At 42.0% G+C, this 21567-nt stretch overlaps 2 protein-coding genes and 1 non-coding gene across 3 annotated transcripts in view; 1 reads left to right on the forward strand and 2 right to left on the reverse strand.

Moving 5' to 3' along the window:
• Positions 1–21378, forward strand: Brr2 (U5 small nuclear ribonucleoprotein l(3)72Ab). The gene is made up of 2 exons (XM_080272755.1): positions 1–67; positions 13832–21378. Exons 1-2 carry the CDS (start codon positions 23–25, stop codon positions 20186–20188), a joined length of 6402 nt encoding a protein of 2133 aa, XP_080128881.1. The 5' UTR covers positions 1–22; the 3' UTR covers positions 20189–21378.
• On the reverse strand, positions 1815–1933 carry LOC145403188 (5S ribosomal RNA). The gene has a single exon (XR_013897942.1). It is a non-coding gene; the product is annotated as a 5S ribosomal RNA (ribosomal RNA).
• Positions 20594–21567, reverse strand: part of Urm1 (Ubiquitin-related modifier 1) — a 7450-nt gene continuing 6476 nt past the window's right edge. Inside the window, exon 2 of the mRNA XM_080272810.1 lies at positions 20594–20642. The gene's annotated coding sequence lies outside the window, so the exon portion shown is untranslated. The remainder of the gene's footprint in view (positions 20643–21567) is intronic.

The raw sequence follows: 21567 nt of genomic DNA on the forward strand, positions 1-21567 counted from the left end.
TAAACGATCAAGAGCTGCAAGCATGGCGGACCAGACCGCCCGTCAGCTTCAATATGAATACAAGGCGGTAAGTACGGACTCTTTAAAACATTTCTTGTCAATATCTGGCACGTTGTTGCCTAACGCTAATAGAGTGGCCCTGACAATGAGGTGGCGACTTGTCCAAACTATCCCATTTTACAGTTATCCAAGTGGACATGGTTCAGTTCAGTTGATAGGTGAGGAGTATTGCCTTTGCATCGGCACTCCTCTTGTCAATTCATTTTTCTAGTTAATTATTTTTCTTGTGTTTAGCGCGTGTTTTGCTCGTGTCTTTTTTTTTTCTTTTTTCTTTTTTTTTTATTCTTTGCTATTTGTTAAGGTATTCCTCTTTCTTTCCTTAATTTCTCTCTTTTCCTCCATATATGATATAAATAGTCTTTTGTTCTTCCTATATTTTCTTCACTAAACAGTAATTGTCCTATTAAATTGTTTTCATTTTCTATATAAGGCTGTTGTAGGCGTTCTTCCTTATTCCTGTCTTCCTGATACAATGGGCACCATAATAAAAAGTGTTTTATGTTCTCTTCTGCTGCCCCACACAAATCACATTTAATATTGCCCCCTGAAAATCTCTTCCTATCATTTAGTGGTAAATTATTTGTTCTACTTTTATATAATATTATGGATGCTACGGTATTATCATATATTTTTTTCTTCTTTTATATTTGATTTATAATTTTTATAAATTTCCAGACTCTTTTTTTCATTTGTTTCTTTCTTCCATTGAGATGAGTCCCAGTTCTTTACTTTTTCTTTGATGTCTTTAATACTAATATTTTTTACTGATTTATTCTCTAATCCTATTTCTCTCATGTATGTTTTTACTGTACATATCCACTGGTCTTTTCTACTTTCCATCTTTTCTTGCATTATTCTTTTAATTAAGTCATTTTTACCTTCTAATCCATATTTTAAGTACTTAATATATCCTTCCATTATTCTGCTCTGCATACATGATGCCCCTATTTCTCCTCTTAGTGTTGGTATATGAGCATATCTTGGTGTCCCTAATATGTATCGGTAAACGCTGTTTTCAATTCTTTGTAGTTCCTCTATTTCGTTTTTTGTAAATTCTAGTATGTTTGCCCCATATAGTATAGTTGGGAGTACCACACTTTTCCAGTAAGTTTTGCCTACTAGTACCTTATTGACACTTTAGGCTATAATTGTGTGTGTGATGTTTGCCATCTTTTTAGCTTTTTCAATTATCCGTCTCTTGTGCACTCTAAAGCATCTTCTCTGGTCGTGTATTGTAATTCCTAAATATTTGGTTTCATTTGTTACCTCTATCTCTCTTATTTTTTCGGGTTTGTTTTTCACGTTAAAGATCAGGATTTTACTTTTTGTTTTATTTATATTAAGCCCACACTCTTCTCCTACTGTAATCAAACTGTCTACTATTTTTCCTGCCTCTTCTATTGTATGAGCTAGTAGCAGCCCGTCATCTGCAAAGAACAGTGCTGCAATTTTAAATATTTCATCCTTATACCCTGTGCCTTCTTTTTCCAATCTGTTTATTATATAGTAGGTTATCATTTTAAATATTGTGGTTGAGCTTGTGCATCCTTGCCTTATGCCACTATTAATCTTTATTTCTGTTTTATTTTCTTTGCCATATTCTATTGTTGTTCTGTCCCCCGTATAAGTGTCTGCTATTCATTCATTCATTGCCAGACGCCATGTATCCCAGACGGGGTGGCCAATGGCTTAGAGTTAATTGTTTTACAGGGAGGGGCACTAATCCTCCACCAACCCCACTTGACACGTAGGGATGCCAACAGCATCTGGTGTTCCCAGGCGGTCACCCATCCAAGTACTAACCAGACCCAACGTTGCTTAACTTCGCTGATCGGACGGGAAGCGCTGTACTCAACGCGGTATGGCCGTTGGCTATTACCTCTATTATATCTTCTTGTACCTTGTATTCTTTTAGTATTTCAATCATTTTCTTCCTTTTTACTGAGTCATAAGCTTTTGCAAAGTCTACTGATATTACAACTAGACTCTTTTTCTGCTCATAAGTTTTGTCTATACAATATTTTAAAATGAAAAGGTTATTTTCAATTCTTCCTCCTTCAGTAAATCCATTCTGTGTTTCCTTTATTTCATTATTATTCCGTAGATGCTCTTCTATTCTATCTTTTATGACAGTTGACATGAATAATTTATACAAGATGTTAGTTAACGCTATTGGTCTTAATTCATTTGCTTTTGGTTTGTTTACTTTTGGCACCATCATAGTTCTTGATTCCATTCTTTTGGTACCTTTCCTTTATCTATTATTTCATTAAAACACACTGTCATTGTGTCCATTATCTTGTCACTTTTTATTAGGATTTTATATAATTCTGGGTTTAGCATGTCTGGTCCCGGTGCTTTCTTATTTTTTAGTTTCTTTATATTTTCTCTCAGTTGTATTGTTGTTACTACTGGTTTTTCCATGTATGTTGTATTCTTCTTTATTGGTAATGCCATATCCATATGTTACCCTAATTGTTGCGTGATTGTTATTATTTGTTCATCTGTATTTTCATTATTTTGTCTTTATCACGATTTTTCCAGTGTTGTTTCTGCTGGCTGTCCATTTGTACTCTTTTTTTTTTTTTCTCCATTCCACACCATATCTATTCCATTTTGTTGTCTGTTGTATATTTTTGACCAATATCTCTCTATTTCTGTTTTGAATAGAAGAAGGGAAAGACGAGAGGAAGGAGTACTGTAGTTGCAAGGAGAGTGGAAAGGTTACAAGAGGATGAGAAAAAGGCAGAGTATAAGAGAGAAGTGGAGGAACGATTGGGCAAATATGAATTGGAGCAGATGGGAGACGTGGAAGGTGTGTGTAGGATATTTACAGAAGAAATATGTGCAGCATGTGATGTGGTGTGTGGAAGGAAGAGAAGACGAAGGAGGGTGCAAGGAACAGTGTGGTGGACTGAAGAGGTGAGACAGGCTGTGGCACAAAAGAAGAAAGCATACAATGAATGGATGAGAAATAGGGGCGTGGAAGAAGTTGCGAGGCAGAAGAGAGAGTTATATGTATGGTAGAAAGAAAGAGGTGAAAAGGTTAGTAAGAGAGAGTAAGAAGAGAGTGGATGAGGAATTTGGAAGGAATTTGAGTGTAAAGTGGAGGGACTGTAAGAAAATGTTCTGGAAAGAGGTGAAAAGAGTAAGACGAGGTGGAAGTGAAGTTAGCAGAGGAGTGAAAGATAAAAATGGTAGATTACTAGTGGAGAAGGGAGAAAAAGTGAGCATATGGAGAGAACACTCTAAGGAATTGTTGAACATAGAGGATGGAAGTAATTCGAGTATCAGTGACTGGCGAATGGCTGGGAGAAGTAGGGAGGTGAGAAGACAGGAAGAAATCAGTAGGATAGAAGTTGTGGAAGCAATGAAGAAAGTTAAATCGGGGAAAGCCCCAGGAATTGATGGAATGTGTGGTGAAATGCTGAAGCATGGGGGAGAGATAGTAGTAGAATGGATGTGGAAGATGTGCAGATTGGCCTGGGAGGAAGGTAGAGTCCCGGAGGATTGGAAGTCAGGTAAAATTATTCCCTTGTACAAAGGAAAAAGGGAAAAAGAAGTGTGTGGTAATCATAAGGGCATTTGTCTTCATAGTATAATAGGAAAAGTGTATGGTAGGATACTTATTGACAGTTAAAGAACAGAGAAATTAGTTGGAGAAGAACAGGGAGCCTTTAGGAAGGGAAGAGGTTGTGTAGATCAGATATTTATTCTTAGATCTTTAGTGAAAAAGTTTCTAGAGAAGGGAAAGAAGTTGTATGCGGCTTTCATGGATTTGGAGAAAGTATATGACAGGGTGGATAGACAAGGATTGTAGAAAGTGTTAAGAATATATGGAGTAGATGGGAAGTTGTTGAATGCTGTGAAGAGTATGTACGATGGTGCGGAGGCTGCAGTGCATGTGGATGGTGAACTAAGTGAATTTTTCTCTTTGAAAGTTGGGTTGAAACAGGGATGTGTCATGTCGCCATGGTTGTTCAATCTGTACAGGGATGGGGTAATAAAAGAGGTTAAGGGAGGGTAGTGGATGTTGGAGTGGCCCTGGTGAGAGAGGATAGTGTTTGGAAACTCCCTGTACTGTTGTTTGCAGATGATACTGTGTTGTTGAGTGAAGATGAAGGGGAGCCGCAAGGCTTGGTGGATGAGTTTGGGAGAGTGTGTAAGAAACGGAATCTAAAGGTGAATGTAGGGAAGAGTAAAGTGATGGTCTTTGAGAGAGGTGAAGTCAGCGAATGTACAGCGAGGTTGGATGGTGAGGAATTGGAAAATGTGAGTACATTTAAGTACTTGGGTAGTGTGATGAGTAAGGATGGAGGTTTGGAGGGTGAAGTGCTTGAAAGGGTACAGCAAGGAAGAAAGGTTGCTGGTTCTTTGAAAGCAGTGATAAGAAACAGGGAAGTGAGCATGGAAGGTTAACTGGTTGTGCAGTATATTTTTCTGGTGGTTTTTGATGTGATTTGAGTGATTTTTGCCTTCGTTTTCTGTCGAAAATGCCTCATTTCACCTCATCTAGTCAAAGTTCATGATTGGAAAAATGGCAAAATGAAGCATTTCCGACAAAAATGAAGGTCAAAATCACTCAAATCTAATCAAAAACTGCCAGAAAAATATACTGCACAACCTGGGGGGGGTATTGGCAACTTATAAAAATTTACCACTTTCCTAACCTAACCTAATTCATTAACATTTTACCATATGGATGTAGGTTTTACAAATCTCCCATTGGAGTGGCCCTTTCATTGGATAATTTTTTTGTTTCATAGACGGCCATAGATACTGCATTGGGCATTACCATGACCTGTATGGTATCTAGATTGTTTTATTACGCACAGTGTCACTCCAATGAAGTTACCAACAGCAACAAAACTTGTTGCCAAACACTGCGAACGCATGTCTTACATTTAGTTTAACGTCGGATTCCTTACCCATTTGTTAAAGGTAAAGGTGGGGGTGGACATAATGTGGTGCTTAACTGTGGTGCTCATCTCTGTAATGTAGGCCTTTGAGCCTGAGACAGGTTTTTCACCCAGCTTCCCAGGATACAAGGCGACTACATCATTCTTATCACAGTTACCTTCCCTGGGTGTTACTCTAGGTACTCATTTTACTTGCCAACCCATAAAAGGTGGCGGCACACCAGAGTTGAGTGGCACCAGCTGTCTACATCAGCATATGAATGCTGGTGCTAAACAGGTTGACAGCTTTGCAGTCAGGGACATTGATCACTCAGCCACCACAGCAATATACAGTATGTTGCGTTCAGTTGATTAAGGTAGGATTGGATAGGTTAGATTAGATTTTTTTTCTTTGGCAAACAACTGCCCAGTGGGTTTCTAATGCTTTCTGTGATATTTTCTTGTGAAGGTAGGAGGGCCTTCTTTGTTACATTTCTGCTGCATATTCATATTTAAGGTGTTTCATAATCATGATAAAAATTACTCACCATGGCTATGGTGCTTGGATCTGCATCTTATGAAGCAGTTTTGAAGTAATTTGCCACCGTGATGCCATCTGTCAGAATTCTTAGTCAGTTTTCCTACCATGTCACTCTCTGTCAACTTTCCATGAGTTTTTATGAATGAACCAGTGTGAGAGATGTGACAAATTCCTCAGCCAGTGCAATTAGTGATGATCTGGGTGTGACCCTGTTGTTGTTGTGTGATGGTTGTAGTAGAAGTTAGTCCAGTGGTGTTTTCAAATTAACATGGCAAGCTTAGAGATTTTTCGCAATGACTGGGTATTACCTGCTGAAGTGAAGTGTCCTAAGTGTGAAACTGTGTGCAGGTATAACATAGATAAGAGATATTGATGGTGCAATAATCCCAAAAACCATGTGCTTGCCAAGCTGCAGGCATCCCTACCCCTTATGGTGTGCGACTTACATCACATGAGCAGGGTTTTTAACAGCATCCACGAAGTTTCTTGTAGGAGCAACGTCACGCAATTTTAATGCGTTACCTCACATCCCCACCTTCAAGGTTGAGCCAAGAAATAAAAGAACAGCGGCTACTGTGAGGAGAATACCATTTGCTGATCTATGTACCATGGCTTTAGCAAGCAAAGGATGCTCAAATCTGTCTAAAAAAAACAATTCCTTATGCTAAAATTGAGTTTGAGTCCAAGAGTGGCTAAGGGAAGAGAGGTATAGATGGAATAAATTGTTGACAGTAGCACTTCATGCTCAAGTTATGGCTTATTAGACTAACTGACAACTTAATCATGCTTTGACAGGAGTGATCTCTACTTAAACACAGTAATTGTCAGTTTCTCATCAACTGGAAAACTTCCTACAAATATCATCTGTCTTTACTGCCTACCTTACAGCATTACACTTCTAACACATGCTGCATACAAAGGCTCCTTAGCATTTAGAAAGAGTCCTCTCAATATCAGGATATGCAGCAACACCCTGAACTTCTTCCAACCACTCCTTACCCTAGCCACAGAGATCCAGCCCAACTTCCAGCACATTACATGTCCCACAAATAACAAAACTTTTCCACACATTCAAGAGACACTCCACCAAGATCAGTCCTTTCATGACTGACAATCTGTGGTACATGGCCTGCTCCCTCTATTTTGGTAGTACTGCCACCATTCCTAAATATAATCAGTCTTGTTTTATCTGCATTTCTCTCAAACCTTTGTGCCCCAGTCCATCTTTTCATTTCCTAAATAATTCCTCTCCCTCCTTTTCATTCTCTGCTGTCAACACCAAGTTATCAGCATTCAGCATTTCCCATGGGAATCCGCTTCTGAAGTTAAATGAGAGCATCAAACACCATGATATACAATATACAGTAAACACTTCATAAGTTGAACTATATGGGGCTCTAGGGTAGTTTCACTTACCAAATTTTCTGACTAATCAGAAGTAATTAAAAAAAAAAAATTATTACCTCCCAATAATTGCAAATTATATGTAATTAATTGTTTGTGAAAACTAAACTAAAGAAGCATAAAAAAAAAAAAAAATTGTATAAAAACAGTTTGGTGCATATGGTAGGCTAGACTAGGAGAGGAAGTTGAATTGGTGGAGGGGTGTAAGAGTTACTTAATTACATAAAGTTCTGCACTTATTTACTTTGCTTTCCAATCATTAAAACAAAAATGTATCACTTGGATTATAATAAACTAAAATGTAGCACTTGGAACATAAGAAACTAAAATGTAACCCTTTGAATGAACAATAAGTTACACCTTGGTCAGAGCTCGACTCACTGGAAATTCTGCCTTCTGTGGGGTTGACTTATTGAGGTTTTACTGTATATAGTGTGTGTGTGTGTGTGTGTGTGTATGTGTGTATATATATATATATATATATATATATATATATAGTAATCCCTCCAATATCCGATGTAATAGAGCCAAAGGCATGTCCGGATAGTGGTCCTGTCCGGATATTGGGCCCCAGCCTCCTGGACTTGTACTTATGGACACTAACTCAGAAAAACACCTACGGTATACAACTCCCTCTGGACATGCATTGCACCTATTTAAGACCCAAATCACACCAACAAGGGACATAAAAGACTGAAATAAATGCAAAAGAACCATAAAATGAGGTTTTACAGGTGAGTTTATACAATAATAAACATTCTGGGTACTTACAACAAGTCTCTGGCTCCTGGACTGGTTTGAACTGCCAGTTTGCAGTCCACAGTTAATCCTTTGCACTCTAAATTCTAATTTCTTAACACTGCACAACACTGTAAATTCCCGTGTGTTCTAGTGGCGAGGTATTGCAGTTTATTCACTGTTTATTCACAAAAAACGAGCACCTGTGGCTTGCATTGCTATAAGCATCTGCTCTCGATCGGAGTTAGGCTGTGACTGTTGATGATGGCGGTGTAACAGAGTTGCCAGATCGCAATGGCCACATTACCATACTCCTCAATTTTCATTACCATTTGTAACTTTCATTACCAAATTCGTAAAGTGGGAATACATGTAATCACTCTTCTTATAATTAACAGCATGTTGATTATTATCACGCTATATAGGCTACCAAATTAATCAGAGAGAGCAAACAATCCACCATCTCCATCCTGTGTATCCTCATACATGTGAAAAATCCATTTGGTGTTGTATTATTCTGATTTATTACAAAACGAATTTTTCATTACCAAATTGGCCCACATTTGGTAATGAAAAATACCAAATGGCAACCCTGACAGGGAAGGGGGGAGGAAGGAAGGGGTGAAGGGACCATGGTGTAACAGCTGTTCGGCGCCACAAGGCAATTTCAAATTACGGGTTGGGAAAAAAGTCAGATTTTTTTCTAATTTTTGGTGGCTTTTGGCCCATTTTGGGAATATTGGCTCCCAGGACGAAAATGTCCGGTTATTTGGGATGTCCAGAAATTGGGCATCTGGATATTATGGGGATTACTGTATATATATACAGTGTATATATATATATATAGATAGATAGATAGATAGATAGATAGATACACACACATGCACACACACACATACTGGTGTATATATATATATACAATATAAACTGTATATAAATCATCATCATCATCAGCCGTTTGCGTATCCACTGCAGGACCGGCCTACCCCGACCGAAGTCGGGACAATACAGCCAATGTATCTCAACCAAGTGGCTTAGGCTGTCTGGTAGAGATTGTACCAGTATGTAGGGTGAGAAGCGCTTGTAAGTGTACTAGTAGAGTTGTAGTGGCTTTGGATGTGTGTGTAGTCTGTGAACCAAGTGTAGTCGGCCCGCACAACCCGACTGGGTGCAAGCATACTTTATAGTAAACGACACTGGTTCAACCACAGCACCCCTTGTGTCCGTCAAAGTAGTACGTGGGTGGGTGAACACTCCCAAACTTTATTACCCTGGCGGGGTGCGAACCCTGGCTCACCCGTGTACGAAACGCACACTCTACCACTGTACCACAAGGGCTCTTGTGTGTATATATATATATATATATATATATATATATACAGTAGGTTCGCACAGTGTGCGTCATCACAGTGCGCGTCATCACAGTGCGCGATTCGCATTGTGCGCGAGTGACCAAAAATCATAACCAGAAACCCTTGAATGCGCAAGTTTACCACACAACGCGAGGCAGAGGCAAGGAGTGGCTCAAAAATGCCATTTTCTATTAGTGCACGACCACCCCTCACACAGCGCTTCACGTGTCGTCATGTTGATGCGCAGAAATTCCTGGGCATTCTACTGTGCAGCTTGAGGTACAAGGGAGGAACTACTGGTTGGTATCGACAAACTCTTCCAGTTCTATACAGACAGGCACAGGGAAGAAATAAACAGGAGAAGACAGACGCTCATAGCAAGCTACACACAGCGGGCTCAAGTTGGTGAAATTGCGGAACCAGCGACATTCTCTGCTCCTGTTCCTGTTGAGGATGAAGAGAATGCAATGTCAGAAGTGTCAGCATTGGACTTTGAAGGGTTTATGGCCGAAGTGAGTGACTTTGATGCTCCTGGGGAAGGTGCTTAAGAGGAGTCTGTGGAGGGAAGTGTTGGTGTGGTGGGGAGTGCGGCGCTGTAAGTGTTGCCGCGCCTCGGAACCCCTGTTATTTAAGGTCATCATGCCTGGTGTCTACTGTTGTTAAGGTGACTACCCATATTTTTCTTATTGTAGCTATAGCTTTAGTACAATGTCTGAAAAATATGACCTTTATTATGTCTCTAAGAGCCAAAAAATATCCAGGTATGAGGGGGTACCGCCCATATGTAATTATTCCCATAAGATTATGTATTCCCAGTGCGCGAGGTCGTGGACAGCCCAATCTCTCGGGCACTGTGCGAGCCTACTGTATATATATGTATTTGTGGTAGGTGGGGGCGCTCACCATCCACTCACTCGATGTAATGCTGCTGTCGGGTGTCTGCCCTTTCCTCTCCTCCATCCTTCTTTCCTTCCATCCTCATCTGTCTTGCTTTCCTTCATTCTTTCCTTGTCCTTCTGCCTATGGGTAACTTTCCACTCCCTCTTCTGTCTTTCTTTCCTTCATTCTTTCCTCTTCCCTCTGCCTGTGGGTGACTCTACACTGAGTGACAAGCCAAATGGTTTCCTGTACACCAGGAAACTATTTACTACGCTGGGTGGTAACTATATAACTAAATTTTGGCACCTGGTAGTTTAGTGGGTAATTATTGCACTCCAATCAGATTGAGCCGGTGAAGGTTTATATCCAAGGGATGGTTGGGGTTGATTGCTCATGTAATGCCACTCAGGGATGAGTGAGGCTGGTCACTCTCATCTTAAATGACGGGACCAACTGCCTAGCCCCAGGCTCCTACACTCCTCATGGGGCAAAGGATTGGATAATGGATGGATTGATATATATAGTGATCTTTTGATTATCACACACAATTGGTACTGCACCTAGTGCATAAACAGAACCTATGGGATTCATCCTAATTGGTACCAGACACACCACTTGTAAACCCAATTTTTCCCATTTACAAAAATTTAGATCCATTAAATACATACATACTGTTATCATAAGTATCAGAAACACGTGATGACTCATTGCTGATGCCTGTCCAGGATGCAACACAGCACCCCATACTATTAAGCACATTATGGAAGACTGCATTGCACACAATCACCTATGCCAACAACACAACATACACTCTTTGAGAGCTCTGTGGGAAAGCCCAGTCTCGGCCACGGCCTTCCTAAGGGACTCGTGCCTGTTCGGCCAGACTGCCTAGGGAACAACAACACATGATGACAAGGGCAGAATAAGGAAGAAACACATACCATGTAGAGACCTATAATGGGCTTGAGGTAAGGGGTTTTGAGGCTAAAGGGTGGTGAGTTAATGGTCTCCACCACCTGGGATTAACTTCTCGAGTAGTGCCTTATTTTTGAATCTCTCAGAACCATCAGAAACCACAGATTTTGTACCATTGTTGTCCGCGGAAACCAGATCAAGTGCGTGACAATGAAGTTTTTTAGCTAGAAATTGTGCATTAACCCCCTCTTTGCTGAAATGCATTTGGCAGTACATGTGTACCTCCATTCTTAAAGCCATTGAGGTACCGAGAAAATTTTGGAAGTACACACATACTTCTAAACATCATTGTTGTCTGCATGGCTTTGCTGCCTCAGTGTGGCTCTTATAATCCTTCCACGTGGTTTTCAGCTGCAGAAAAAGCTGGACTGTATGGTAACACTCCTTTTTTCTCAACCATTGGTAACATTATTACGGTATGTCATACATACGTCATGAAACCTCATTAGTTTCGACTAATTGTAGACTGCATATATGACGTAATTTCTCAAGCACCAATCAGATTATCAGCCTTCCCACCACCCACGCCTCCCCTGCGAGTCTGCGACTATTTTTCAAGTAAATTTGAGTGATGACTTAGTGTGCCTGCGGCCTTGGAGGGAATGTGTACTCTGCGCTAAACCCCGTCACAGACCCCCGTTATTCGGAAACATGTCGTCAAGTGATGAGGAGGAGGCTTTCACCCACCATTTAGACAGTGATCTGGATGAATCTGATAATGAGTGGTTGTCTGAGGAAAGTGATGATGATCCGTTGTATGAGCCGAAAGAGAGTGAGAGTGGGAACAAAGACGACAGTGAAAGTTGTGTCACCCACACACATTCCTCTCTTTCATTTGGCTCTTACTATTCCTTCTTTTTCACTTCCTTTTATTTTCTTTACTTTTATACTGTACTTCCTACACCCATATTCTTTTCCTTTTACATCAGTTTTTCCCCTCATCCTTCATTTTTTCTTCACTTCTTTCATTCTTCTTTATCGCGTATGTCCTTGCCTTGCCTGGTTGCGTCTGCCTCAGAGCGTGCCTGTATATAGGTCACCCTCTCACCCACAAACAACCTATTATTTACTGCAAGACATCAATATAAATTACAAGGTAAGTAAATACATATGTAAACTGAGCATGTTTCTGTTTTCAAGCCTAAATATTTCTTGGTTATTAATGTATGTATATTTTAACAAAACTTATGAAAAAACAAAAATATGTAATATTTTTATTTTGGGGGGCACAATCTTTTGGGGTTTATCTGATCACTGAGGTTAAAAAAAATTAATAACACAAAGTTATTAGCTTGGACACAATGATGAATTACCCCCCAACCCCCGATGCACCAAAGATGTTGTGTGACAACTTGGTGTGGGGGTGGTGGTGGCTGCCAACGCAGGACATGGTACTCGGTAAAGAAGGGGTTAACAGCAGGAGTGCAAATTTGCATCTAGCAGTGATAATGAAAACTACTTTAACCCCTAGGATATGCAATTCGATCGACTGAACTTCCCTGAATACCTGTATATGGGGCCGATTTTCAGCTCTTACAGAAATAAAGTGTTATGCCCAAGGTTTAGAGTTTGAATTTACACATCTTATGCTGCAAACCAGAGCATTCTAGACCAGCTGGTTACTGAGCTATGGCCTGTCAAAGATTGTCAAAAATTTACACTGGCAACCCTTGCATATAGGGAGAAAAAAAAAAAAAAAATTGCACCAACATTAATTTTGTTATTATAGAATGAAAGATCTTGATTTTACACACCAGAAAATGTATATATTATTCGCATGTGTCAAATGTTTACCACGTAGCCACAGCAAGAAAGTAGCAGCTGGAGGTGGAGGGAGTATGAAGGGGTGGAGGGGGGAGAATGAGGGAGGATGGTGAGGGGAGTGTGGCTTGGAAAAATCAGCTTTATAGAGTTGGTAGGAGGAGCTGTGAGTCCAGTCACAAGCGAGGGAGGGGGAAAGGGAACAAAAGGCCTGGGGTAGAGGTAGGTGGCAAGAGGGTGGTGGGGGAATCACCCCCCATGTGTAGGGGCCCAGATCCTCCCCCCTCCCTACTCAGAACTTAGTTCTCATTGGTTTGTATCGATATACGTCACAATCAGACCGAAGCCTAGTGTCTGCAGTTTTTTTTACAAAGGCTCCACTATCGATCCTATTAGGCATCTGGTGAAATTCTGGAAAAGGATCGATCGATCTTATAAGTACTTTAGGGGTTAACCATGTGTGTGATAGCCAAGGGATCACTGTATATTTACATACTGTATATTAAATAATAATGAGCAGTTCCTTTATAGATTGTTCTATTTAAATTTTAGCAGTTAGAATGTCCCAGTTAGAATTATGTCTGTGTGTATATGATATATCCAGTCCCTAGTAGATAGCTAAGTGGATTTATTTATTTACATTTTTCAGTCATGTAATGGCATCAAGGGCAGTAGGCTGGTCATCTACCTTAAAATGTACTTAACTGTGGTAACCTGGTCTCTGGAACTTAGTTCTTGAAGTTGGCATTGTGAATTGACCTTATTGTTACTGGTACCACTATTATGTAACATTTTTTCCTTGTGAAGTTCTTGCTGAAGTAACCATGCAGTCACAGATCGGACCTCATTATTTTCAAGGAAGTTGCCATGAAGTTGGATATAGTTGTTTTTATTTTCCTGTTTGTGTTTATTGCTTGTCATCTTTGAATCAAAATCATGTGTGCTACTGAGCATTGTTGGACAAGTACTTAAAGGAATTGCATTCATATTGCAAGCATGCATCCTGCATGCTATTTAAAGAATGCTCTTACCTGCCTCATACTGTATTCTCAGTACTTGTACTGTATGTAGTACTTGCTACTGCTACCTCTTTCTTTCCCAAAGGTTGCTAATTCTTGATCCATTTTATCATGCCATTATTGCTGCTAGGATTATAATTAACAATATTAGTAAGGGATTAGCTGTTACCATTTACTGTTTTGACTCTGAACCCTTGTCCACAGAACTCTAACCTTGTGCTGCAAGCTGATGTTCGTCTCATTGAGCGACGCAGCAAGGATGAGGCCACTGGTGAGGTTATGTCCCTCTCGGGAAAGCTGGAGGGGACTCGAATGGGTGACCGATACCAGCGTACCAAACCTCAGCAACCCAAGGAGGAACAGCGAAAGTCCAAGAAACAGAAGCGTGAGGATGTTCCTGCCATTGCTGTCAAAAACATGAGCATCTTGGAACTGGAAGACATGGCGGACATTTTTTACCGTCCCAAGAGCACTGAGACCAAACAGACATATGAAGTGATTCTTTCATTTATCCAGGAGGCCCTTGGGGACCAGCCGCGTGATGTGCTTTGTGGTGCTGCTGATGAGGTTCTTGCTGTCCTTAAAAATGAGAAGCTGAAGGATCGTGAGCGAAAGAAAGAAACAGAAGAGCTTCTGGGGTCACTGGCAGAAGAGAGATTTGCTGTGCTGGTGAACTTAGGCAAGAAGATCACAGACTTTGGCCATGAGACAAAAGCAGTCGCCAGTGAAGCGGTCCTGGATGAAACTCATGGGGTGAATGTTCAGTTTGAAGATTCTGAGGAGGAGGAAGATGATGATGTTGCAGGAGAGGTTGGAGAAGATGAAGAGGATGAGATGGAGGCTGAGGATGGAGTAGTTGGCTCACACGCCATTCATGCTGAGAACCTAACAGGAGGGGATCAGGTTGGAACAAAGAAGGAGAGGATGCTGAGTCCTCATGATATTGGAGCTCACTGGCTACAGAGAGAGCTCAATAGATTTTACAATGATCCAATTCAGGCCCAGACTAAAGCAAGTGATGTACTTGAAATCTTAAAATCAGCCAAAGATGATAGGGAGTGTGAAAATAAGCTGGTCCTGAACCTTGGCTATGACAAATTTGAATTTATCAAGGTACTAAACAAGAACCGTCAGATGGTATTGTATTGTACACTCTTGGCCTCAGCTCAGTCCGAGTCTGAGAAAGAAGACATTCGGAGAGTCATGATGGCCGAACCAAATCTTAAGCGAATCCTGGCCCTTCTGGAGAATGAGGAAGAGGCGATGGATGTGACCAAGGATGGAGAGGAACTGGGAGGCTCACGACCCAGGAGAATCAACACTGAGGCAATGGAAGTTGATGACAAGTCAGGCCAAGTACCTGGACACAGAGAGTTCATTGACCTGGAAAGTCTTGTCTTTGCTTCAGGGTCTCACTATAATTCTAACAAGAAGTGCCACTTGCCTGAGGGGTCCACCAGACAAATGAAGAAGGGCTATGATGAGATCCATGTTCCAGCCTTAAAGCCAAAACCCTTTGCTCCTGATGAAACCCTGGTACCTATAGCCAACCTGCCAGCATATGCACAGCCAGCATTTGATGGATTTAAAAATCTTAATCGTATTCAGAGTAAACTGAACAAGGCTGCCATGGAGAGTGATGAGAACCTGTTACTGTGTGCCCCTACTGGTGCTGGCAAAACAAATGTAGCTTTACTGACCATTCTAAGAGAGGTGGGCAAGAACACTAACCAAGATGGCACTATAAATGGGGATGCCTTCAAGATCATATATGTTGCTCCAATGAGGTCACTGGTTACTGAAATGACACAGAACTTCTCCAAGAGACTTGAACCATATGGGATTAAAGTTGGGGAGCTGACTGGAGACCACCAACTTACCCGAGAGCAGATAATGGAGACACAGATTATTGTTTGCACTCCTGAAAAATGGGATGTCATCACACGGCGTGGAGGTGAACGAGCTTATACTCAGCTGGTCAGACTCATAATATTTGATGAGATTCACCTCCTTCATGATGAGCGAGGCCCAGTTCTGGAGGCCTTGGTGGCTAGGACACTTCGTAATGCTGAAACAACTGGTGATGTTGTTAGGCTGGTGGGACTTTCTGCGACATTGCCAAATTATGAAGATGTAGCAGCCTTTCTCAGAGTCAACTTGAAAACTGGCCTCTACTTCTTTGACAACAGCTTCAGGCCGGTTCCCCTTGCTCAGCAGTACATTGGTATTACAGAAAAGAAAGCAATAAAACGGTATCAGGTGATGAATGATATCCTGTATGAGAAGGTCATGGAACATGCTGGCAAAAATCAGATCTTGATATTTGTACATTCTCGGAAGGAGACTGCTAAAACAGCGAAGGCCATTTTGGATATGTGTCTTGAGAAGGACACCCTTGGAAATTTCCTGAGAGAAGGCTCTGCTTCAACTGAGGTGTTGCGAACTGAGGCTGAACAAGTAAAGAACAATGATCTGAAAGGCCTCCTCCCCTATGGTTTTGCCATCCATCATGCAGGTATGAATAGAGTGGACAGGAACCTTGTTGAGGATTTGTTTGCTGATCGTCACATCCAGGTGTTGGTGTCAACTGCCACTCTGGCCTGGGGTGTCAACCTGCCTGCCCATACAGTTGTTATCAAGGGCACACAGGTGTATGATGCCAGCAAAGGCCGTTGGGTGGAACTGGGAGCCCTGGATGTCCTGCAGATGTTGGGTAGAGCAGGCAGACCACAGTATGACACAAAAGGTGAGGGCATCTTGATCACAAACCATTCAGAACTCCAGTACTACCTTTCATTGATGAACCAGCAATTGCCTATTGAGTCTCAACTCATATCAAAGCTTCCAGATCTTTTAAATGCTGAGATTGTACTGGGAACTGTCCAGAGTGTGCGTGAAGCAGTCAGCTGGCTGGGGTACACTTATCTGTATGTTCGAATGATCAGGGCTGGGAACCAGTATGCTGTTCAGGCTGACAGCTCAGATAAATACCTGCAGCAACACCGAGCCAACCTTATCCATTCTGCTGCTCTCAAACTTGAGAAGAGCAACTTGATAAAATATGACAAAAAATCTGGCCATTTCCAGGTCACAGAACTGGGTCGCATTGCCAGTTATTTCTACATCACCTGTGAGACCATGAATGTGTACAATCAACAGCTGAAGCCAACTCTAAGTGAAATTGAACTTTTTAGAGTGTTCTCTCAAAGTTCAGAGTTCAAGAACATTATGGTAAGAGAAGAAGAAAAGTTGGAACTGAAGAAACTGATGGAACGTGTGCCCATACCTATTAAGGAGAGTGTGGAAGAACCCAGTGCCAAGGTGAACATTCTCCTGCAGGCTTATATCTCTCAACTCAAACTGGATGGATTTGCACTAATGTCTGACATGGTTTATGTCACACAGAGTGCTGGGCGGCTTATGAGGGCAGTGTTTGAGATTGTCCTGCACCGAGGCTGGGCCCAACTGGCTGACAAAACTTTGAACCTGTGCAAGATGGTGGACAAGAGAATGTGGCAGAGTATGTCGCCTCTGCGACAATTCCGCAAGATCCCAGAGGAAGCCATTCGCAAGCTTGAGAAGAAGAGTGTCCCTTGGGAGCGTCTCTACGACCTGGGTCCAAACGAAATTGGGGAGTTGATTCGTATGCCCAAAGGTGGCAAGATGATACACAAATACATCCACCAATTGCCCAAGCTTGACCTGGAGACCCATATTCAGCCCATCACCCGCCAGATGCTCAAGGTGGAGTTAACCATCACACCGGATTTCAAGTGGGACGAAAAGATCCATGGACGGTCAGAAGCTTTTTGGATCATGGTGGAGGATGTCGATGCAGAAAATATTCTCCATCACGAATATTTTCTCCTAAAGCAGAAGTTTGCTGAGGATGAGCATGTAATCAAGTTCTTTGTGCCTGTGTTTGAGCCTCTCCATCCTCATTACTTCATCCGCATCACATCGGATAAGTGGCTTTCAGCAGAGACCCAGCTTCCTGTATCTTTCCGCCACCTGATTCTTCCTGAGAAATACCCACCTCCCACAGAACTCCTCGACCTCCAGCCCCTGCCCATCACTGCTTTGCGAAACCCTCAGTATGAAGCATTGTACAAGACACTCAACAAATACCAGCAGTTCAACCCCATTCAGACACAGGTTTTCAATGCCACTTATAACTCTGACGACAGTGTGTTCATTGCAGCACCGACTGGCTCAGGGAAGACACTTTGTGCTGAGTTTGCCATCTTACGCACTTTCAGCCAAGATGAGAATGCCAGATGTGTGTATGTTGCCTCCAAGGATGAGATAGTAGAGAGCATGTATGAACACTGGCAGGAGAAATTTGGTAACTTGGACAAGAGGGTTGTGTTGCTAACTGGTGAGACCGGAGCAGACTTAAAGCTGTTGAATAAGGCAAATATAGTTGTAAGTACTGCAGAGAAGTGGGATGTACTCTCCCGACGCTGGAAACAGAGGAAGAATGTGCAAAATATAAGTTTATTCATTGTTGATGAACTACAGTTGATGGGAGGATCAGATGGACCTACTCTGGAGGTTGTATGTTCAAGAATTCGCTACATTGCCTCCAAGATCAGTAAGCACATCCGCATCGTTGCTTTAAGTTCCTCTCTGGCTAATGCACGAGATGTGGCACAATGGCTTGGATGTTCCTCCAACTACACCTTCAACTTCCATCCCAATGTCCGGCCACTGCCACTAGAACTACACATCCAGGGCTTTAACAACCCACATAATGCTTCAAGACTGTATGCCATGGCTAAACCTGCTTATCTTGCCATTCTCAAGCACAGTCCACACAAGCCAGCCTTGGTGTTTGTGCCATCACGGAAGCAGAGTATGATAACCGCCAGTGACCTCCTCACATTTGCTGCTGCTGACAAAGAGCCACAAAGATTCCTTCAGGTAAATCCAGAAGAGATGAGTGAGTTCCTTCCCCAGATCAGTGATGAGATGTTGCGTGAGCTGGTCAGTCAGGGTGTTGGTTACCTCCACGAGGGGTTAAGTACTCGAGACAGGCGTATGGTAGAGAGGTTGTTTGAAGCCGAGGCCATTCAGGTGATCGTTGTGAGTCGTGCACTGTGCTGGGCTGTGACTGCCCCTGCTCACCTGGTCATCATAACAGACACCCAGAGCTATAATGGCCGTCTCCACAACTATGAAGATTACCCCATCACAGACACCCTGCAGATGGTTGGCCGTGCAAACCGACCAAATGAAGATGATGAAGCAAAATGTGTTCTCATGTGCCATTCATCAAAGAAAGACTACTTTAAGAAATTCCTGTATGAGCCATTACCCATTGAGAGTCACCTGGATCATGCCTTACACGACCATTTCAATGCTGAAATTGTGACACGGACCATTGAGAACAAACAGGAGGCTGTGGACTACATAACTTGGACCTTCCTCTATCGTCGGATGACACAGAATCCAAACTATTATGGTCTGCAGGGAGTGTCTCATCGTCACTTGTCTGATCACCTCTCTGATCTGGTGGAGAACACATTACATGATTTGGAGGAATCACGTTGCATCACTATTGAAGATGACATGGACACGGCTCCTCTTAACCTGGGCATCATTGCTTCCTACTATTACATCAACTACACCACTATTGAGCTGTTCAACAAGTCCCTGAACAGCAAAACCAAGATCCGAGGATTGCTTGAAATCATATCCAGTGCTGCAGAGTATGAGAATGTACCCATACGCCACGGTGAGGAAGACACACTCAAACGTCTTATTCAGAAAGTTCCCAACAAACCAGAAGGCAAGGTAACAGATCCACATACTAAGACCAACCTGTTGCTGCAAGCTCATCTGTCTCGCCTCACCCTCAGTGCAGAGCTCCAGCAGGACACGGAACTGGTGTTGGGTCGTGCACTAAGGCTCATTCAAGCGTGTGTGGATGTGCTTTCCTCCAATGGCTGGCTTGCCCCTGCCCTGTCTGCCATGACTCTGGCACAGATGGTCACCCAGGCCATGTGGTCAAAAGATTCTTACCTGAAACAGCTGCCACACTTCACTGCAGAGATGATTGAGCGCTGTGAGGCCAAGGATGTCACCTCCGTGTTTGACATACTTGAGTTGGAGGATGATGACCGCAATCGACTTCTGCAGTTGTCGGATGCCCAGATGACAGATGTTGCCCGCTTCTGCAACCGTTACCCAAGTATCAACCTGGATTACGAGGTCATTGATTCTGACTCCATCACCAGTGGGTCAATGGTGAATGTGGAGGTGGTGCTTGAGAGGGAGGATGAACCGGGTCCCGTTATAGCGCCACTCTTCCCACACAAGCGCGAGGAAGGCTGGTGGGTCATCATCGGTGACCCCAAACCTAACTCGCTCATCTCCATCAAGCGACTCACCCTCCAGCAGAAAGCTAAAGTCAAGTTAGATTTTGTGGCACCAAGTGAGGGTGCATATGAGTATAGATTGTACTTCATGAGTGATGCATACATGGGCTGTGATCAGGAATACAAAGTGCCACTCAGGGTGAAGGAGGCAGAATCAGAATCTGAATCAGACAGTGACTAATTATACACATTTCTCATTCAAAGTTAGTTATTAACTAGCAGTATGATAGTGTCTACTTCATTCATGTCGCTTCCATGTACATGTATTACATTTAGAGGTTGTGAAACCTCCCTCAGTGAAAGAATTAGAAACATTCACCATTAACCCTTTAAGTATTAGTACGAGATCTCTCTTAAGTTTAATGTAATTGTCTGCTTATAGCAGGAATTAAATATGGAAGCTGACATCATGATGAAGAGTTAAATTGGCAGTGAATAGTACAAAATGGGCATCAGTTGAATTGACAGACTGTTAAGTTACTAAGTAAGGGTGGCATGATATTGGTACCAGTACAATACAGTATTTGGCTGGTGTCAGTGATTTTTTTAGACCACAGATGGCCCTTGTTATTTGTTATAGACCTGTCTCGGATGGAGAAGGGCCTCGAACAAGTGTCTCCATGTCGTCCTGTCCTCTGTGATCAGGCTGCCCACCCTGCAAATCACCATTCTCAATTGTATACCTCTCTGCATCATCCTAGGACTCCCTATCTATCTCACATAGCTGCTGCAAGGCAGTTGCTTATTCTCCATTCATTCCACATGCCACCTTAAGTCATCTCGGGGTACTTCTCCTAACACATGACAGCACATCCACATGAATGCAGCACTCCTGAACTTTCTTATTTGTTTGCCCCAGTCTCCACCTAGCTTCATACGCTTCTCATGGATAAGTCTCTTTCACTCTTTTTGACTGTTGACTTGGATCCTTCCAGCAGAATTGAAGCTTCACTTCCATACAGTGGGAGATCACACTACTTATATTGTTGTGTTGTGGCTTTATTACTTTCATTTTTTCCCATGTAAATGGAACTGTAAATTGGGAGCAACTGGCAGATTAGCATTATAGATAGCAGTGGAACTTAAAGTGAACTGTTTGTATTTACTCTGGGTTTATTACAAAAAAAAAAAAAAAATCAAGGGCTTACAGCACCTGTGCCTTCAGTTTTTAGGTGATGCTGGAGGTTAGATTTTGAATTTCTGCACTGGGATTATTGCTAACACTTTCACAGTTGCATTTAGTTTGTTCTTCAGATTTCCTTACCCTTTCAACTTGTGTGTGATTTTTATAATCTTGTTGCTACAAGACAATTTTATTGAGTGTAGGAGAGCACCAAGTAGTGAAAGAGTAAATAAGGCTGTTTGTAACACCGTCAAATTGAAAAATCTCTTCTGAGTCGAGTAAAAACTATTGGGGTAGCAGGAATGTACCATAATTAAAGACATTATCATTTGACTGGGTTATTTATGCCATTGATATAAGGCAGCCTGCTAAAATACAAAATACTGTATGGAAAATTCATAATGCATCATGATGCACTTTATATATCTTTAGCCAAA

The sequence above is a fragment of the Coenobita brevimanus genome, chromosome 6, assembly GCF_032717465.1.
Source record: "Coenobita brevimanus isolate Jiangsu-jjx chromosome 6, ASM3271746v2, whole genome shotgun sequence".
In the NCBI taxonomy this organism is placed as follows: Eukaryota; Metazoa; Arthropoda; class Malacostraca; order Decapoda; family Coenobitidae; genus Coenobita; species Coenobita brevimanus.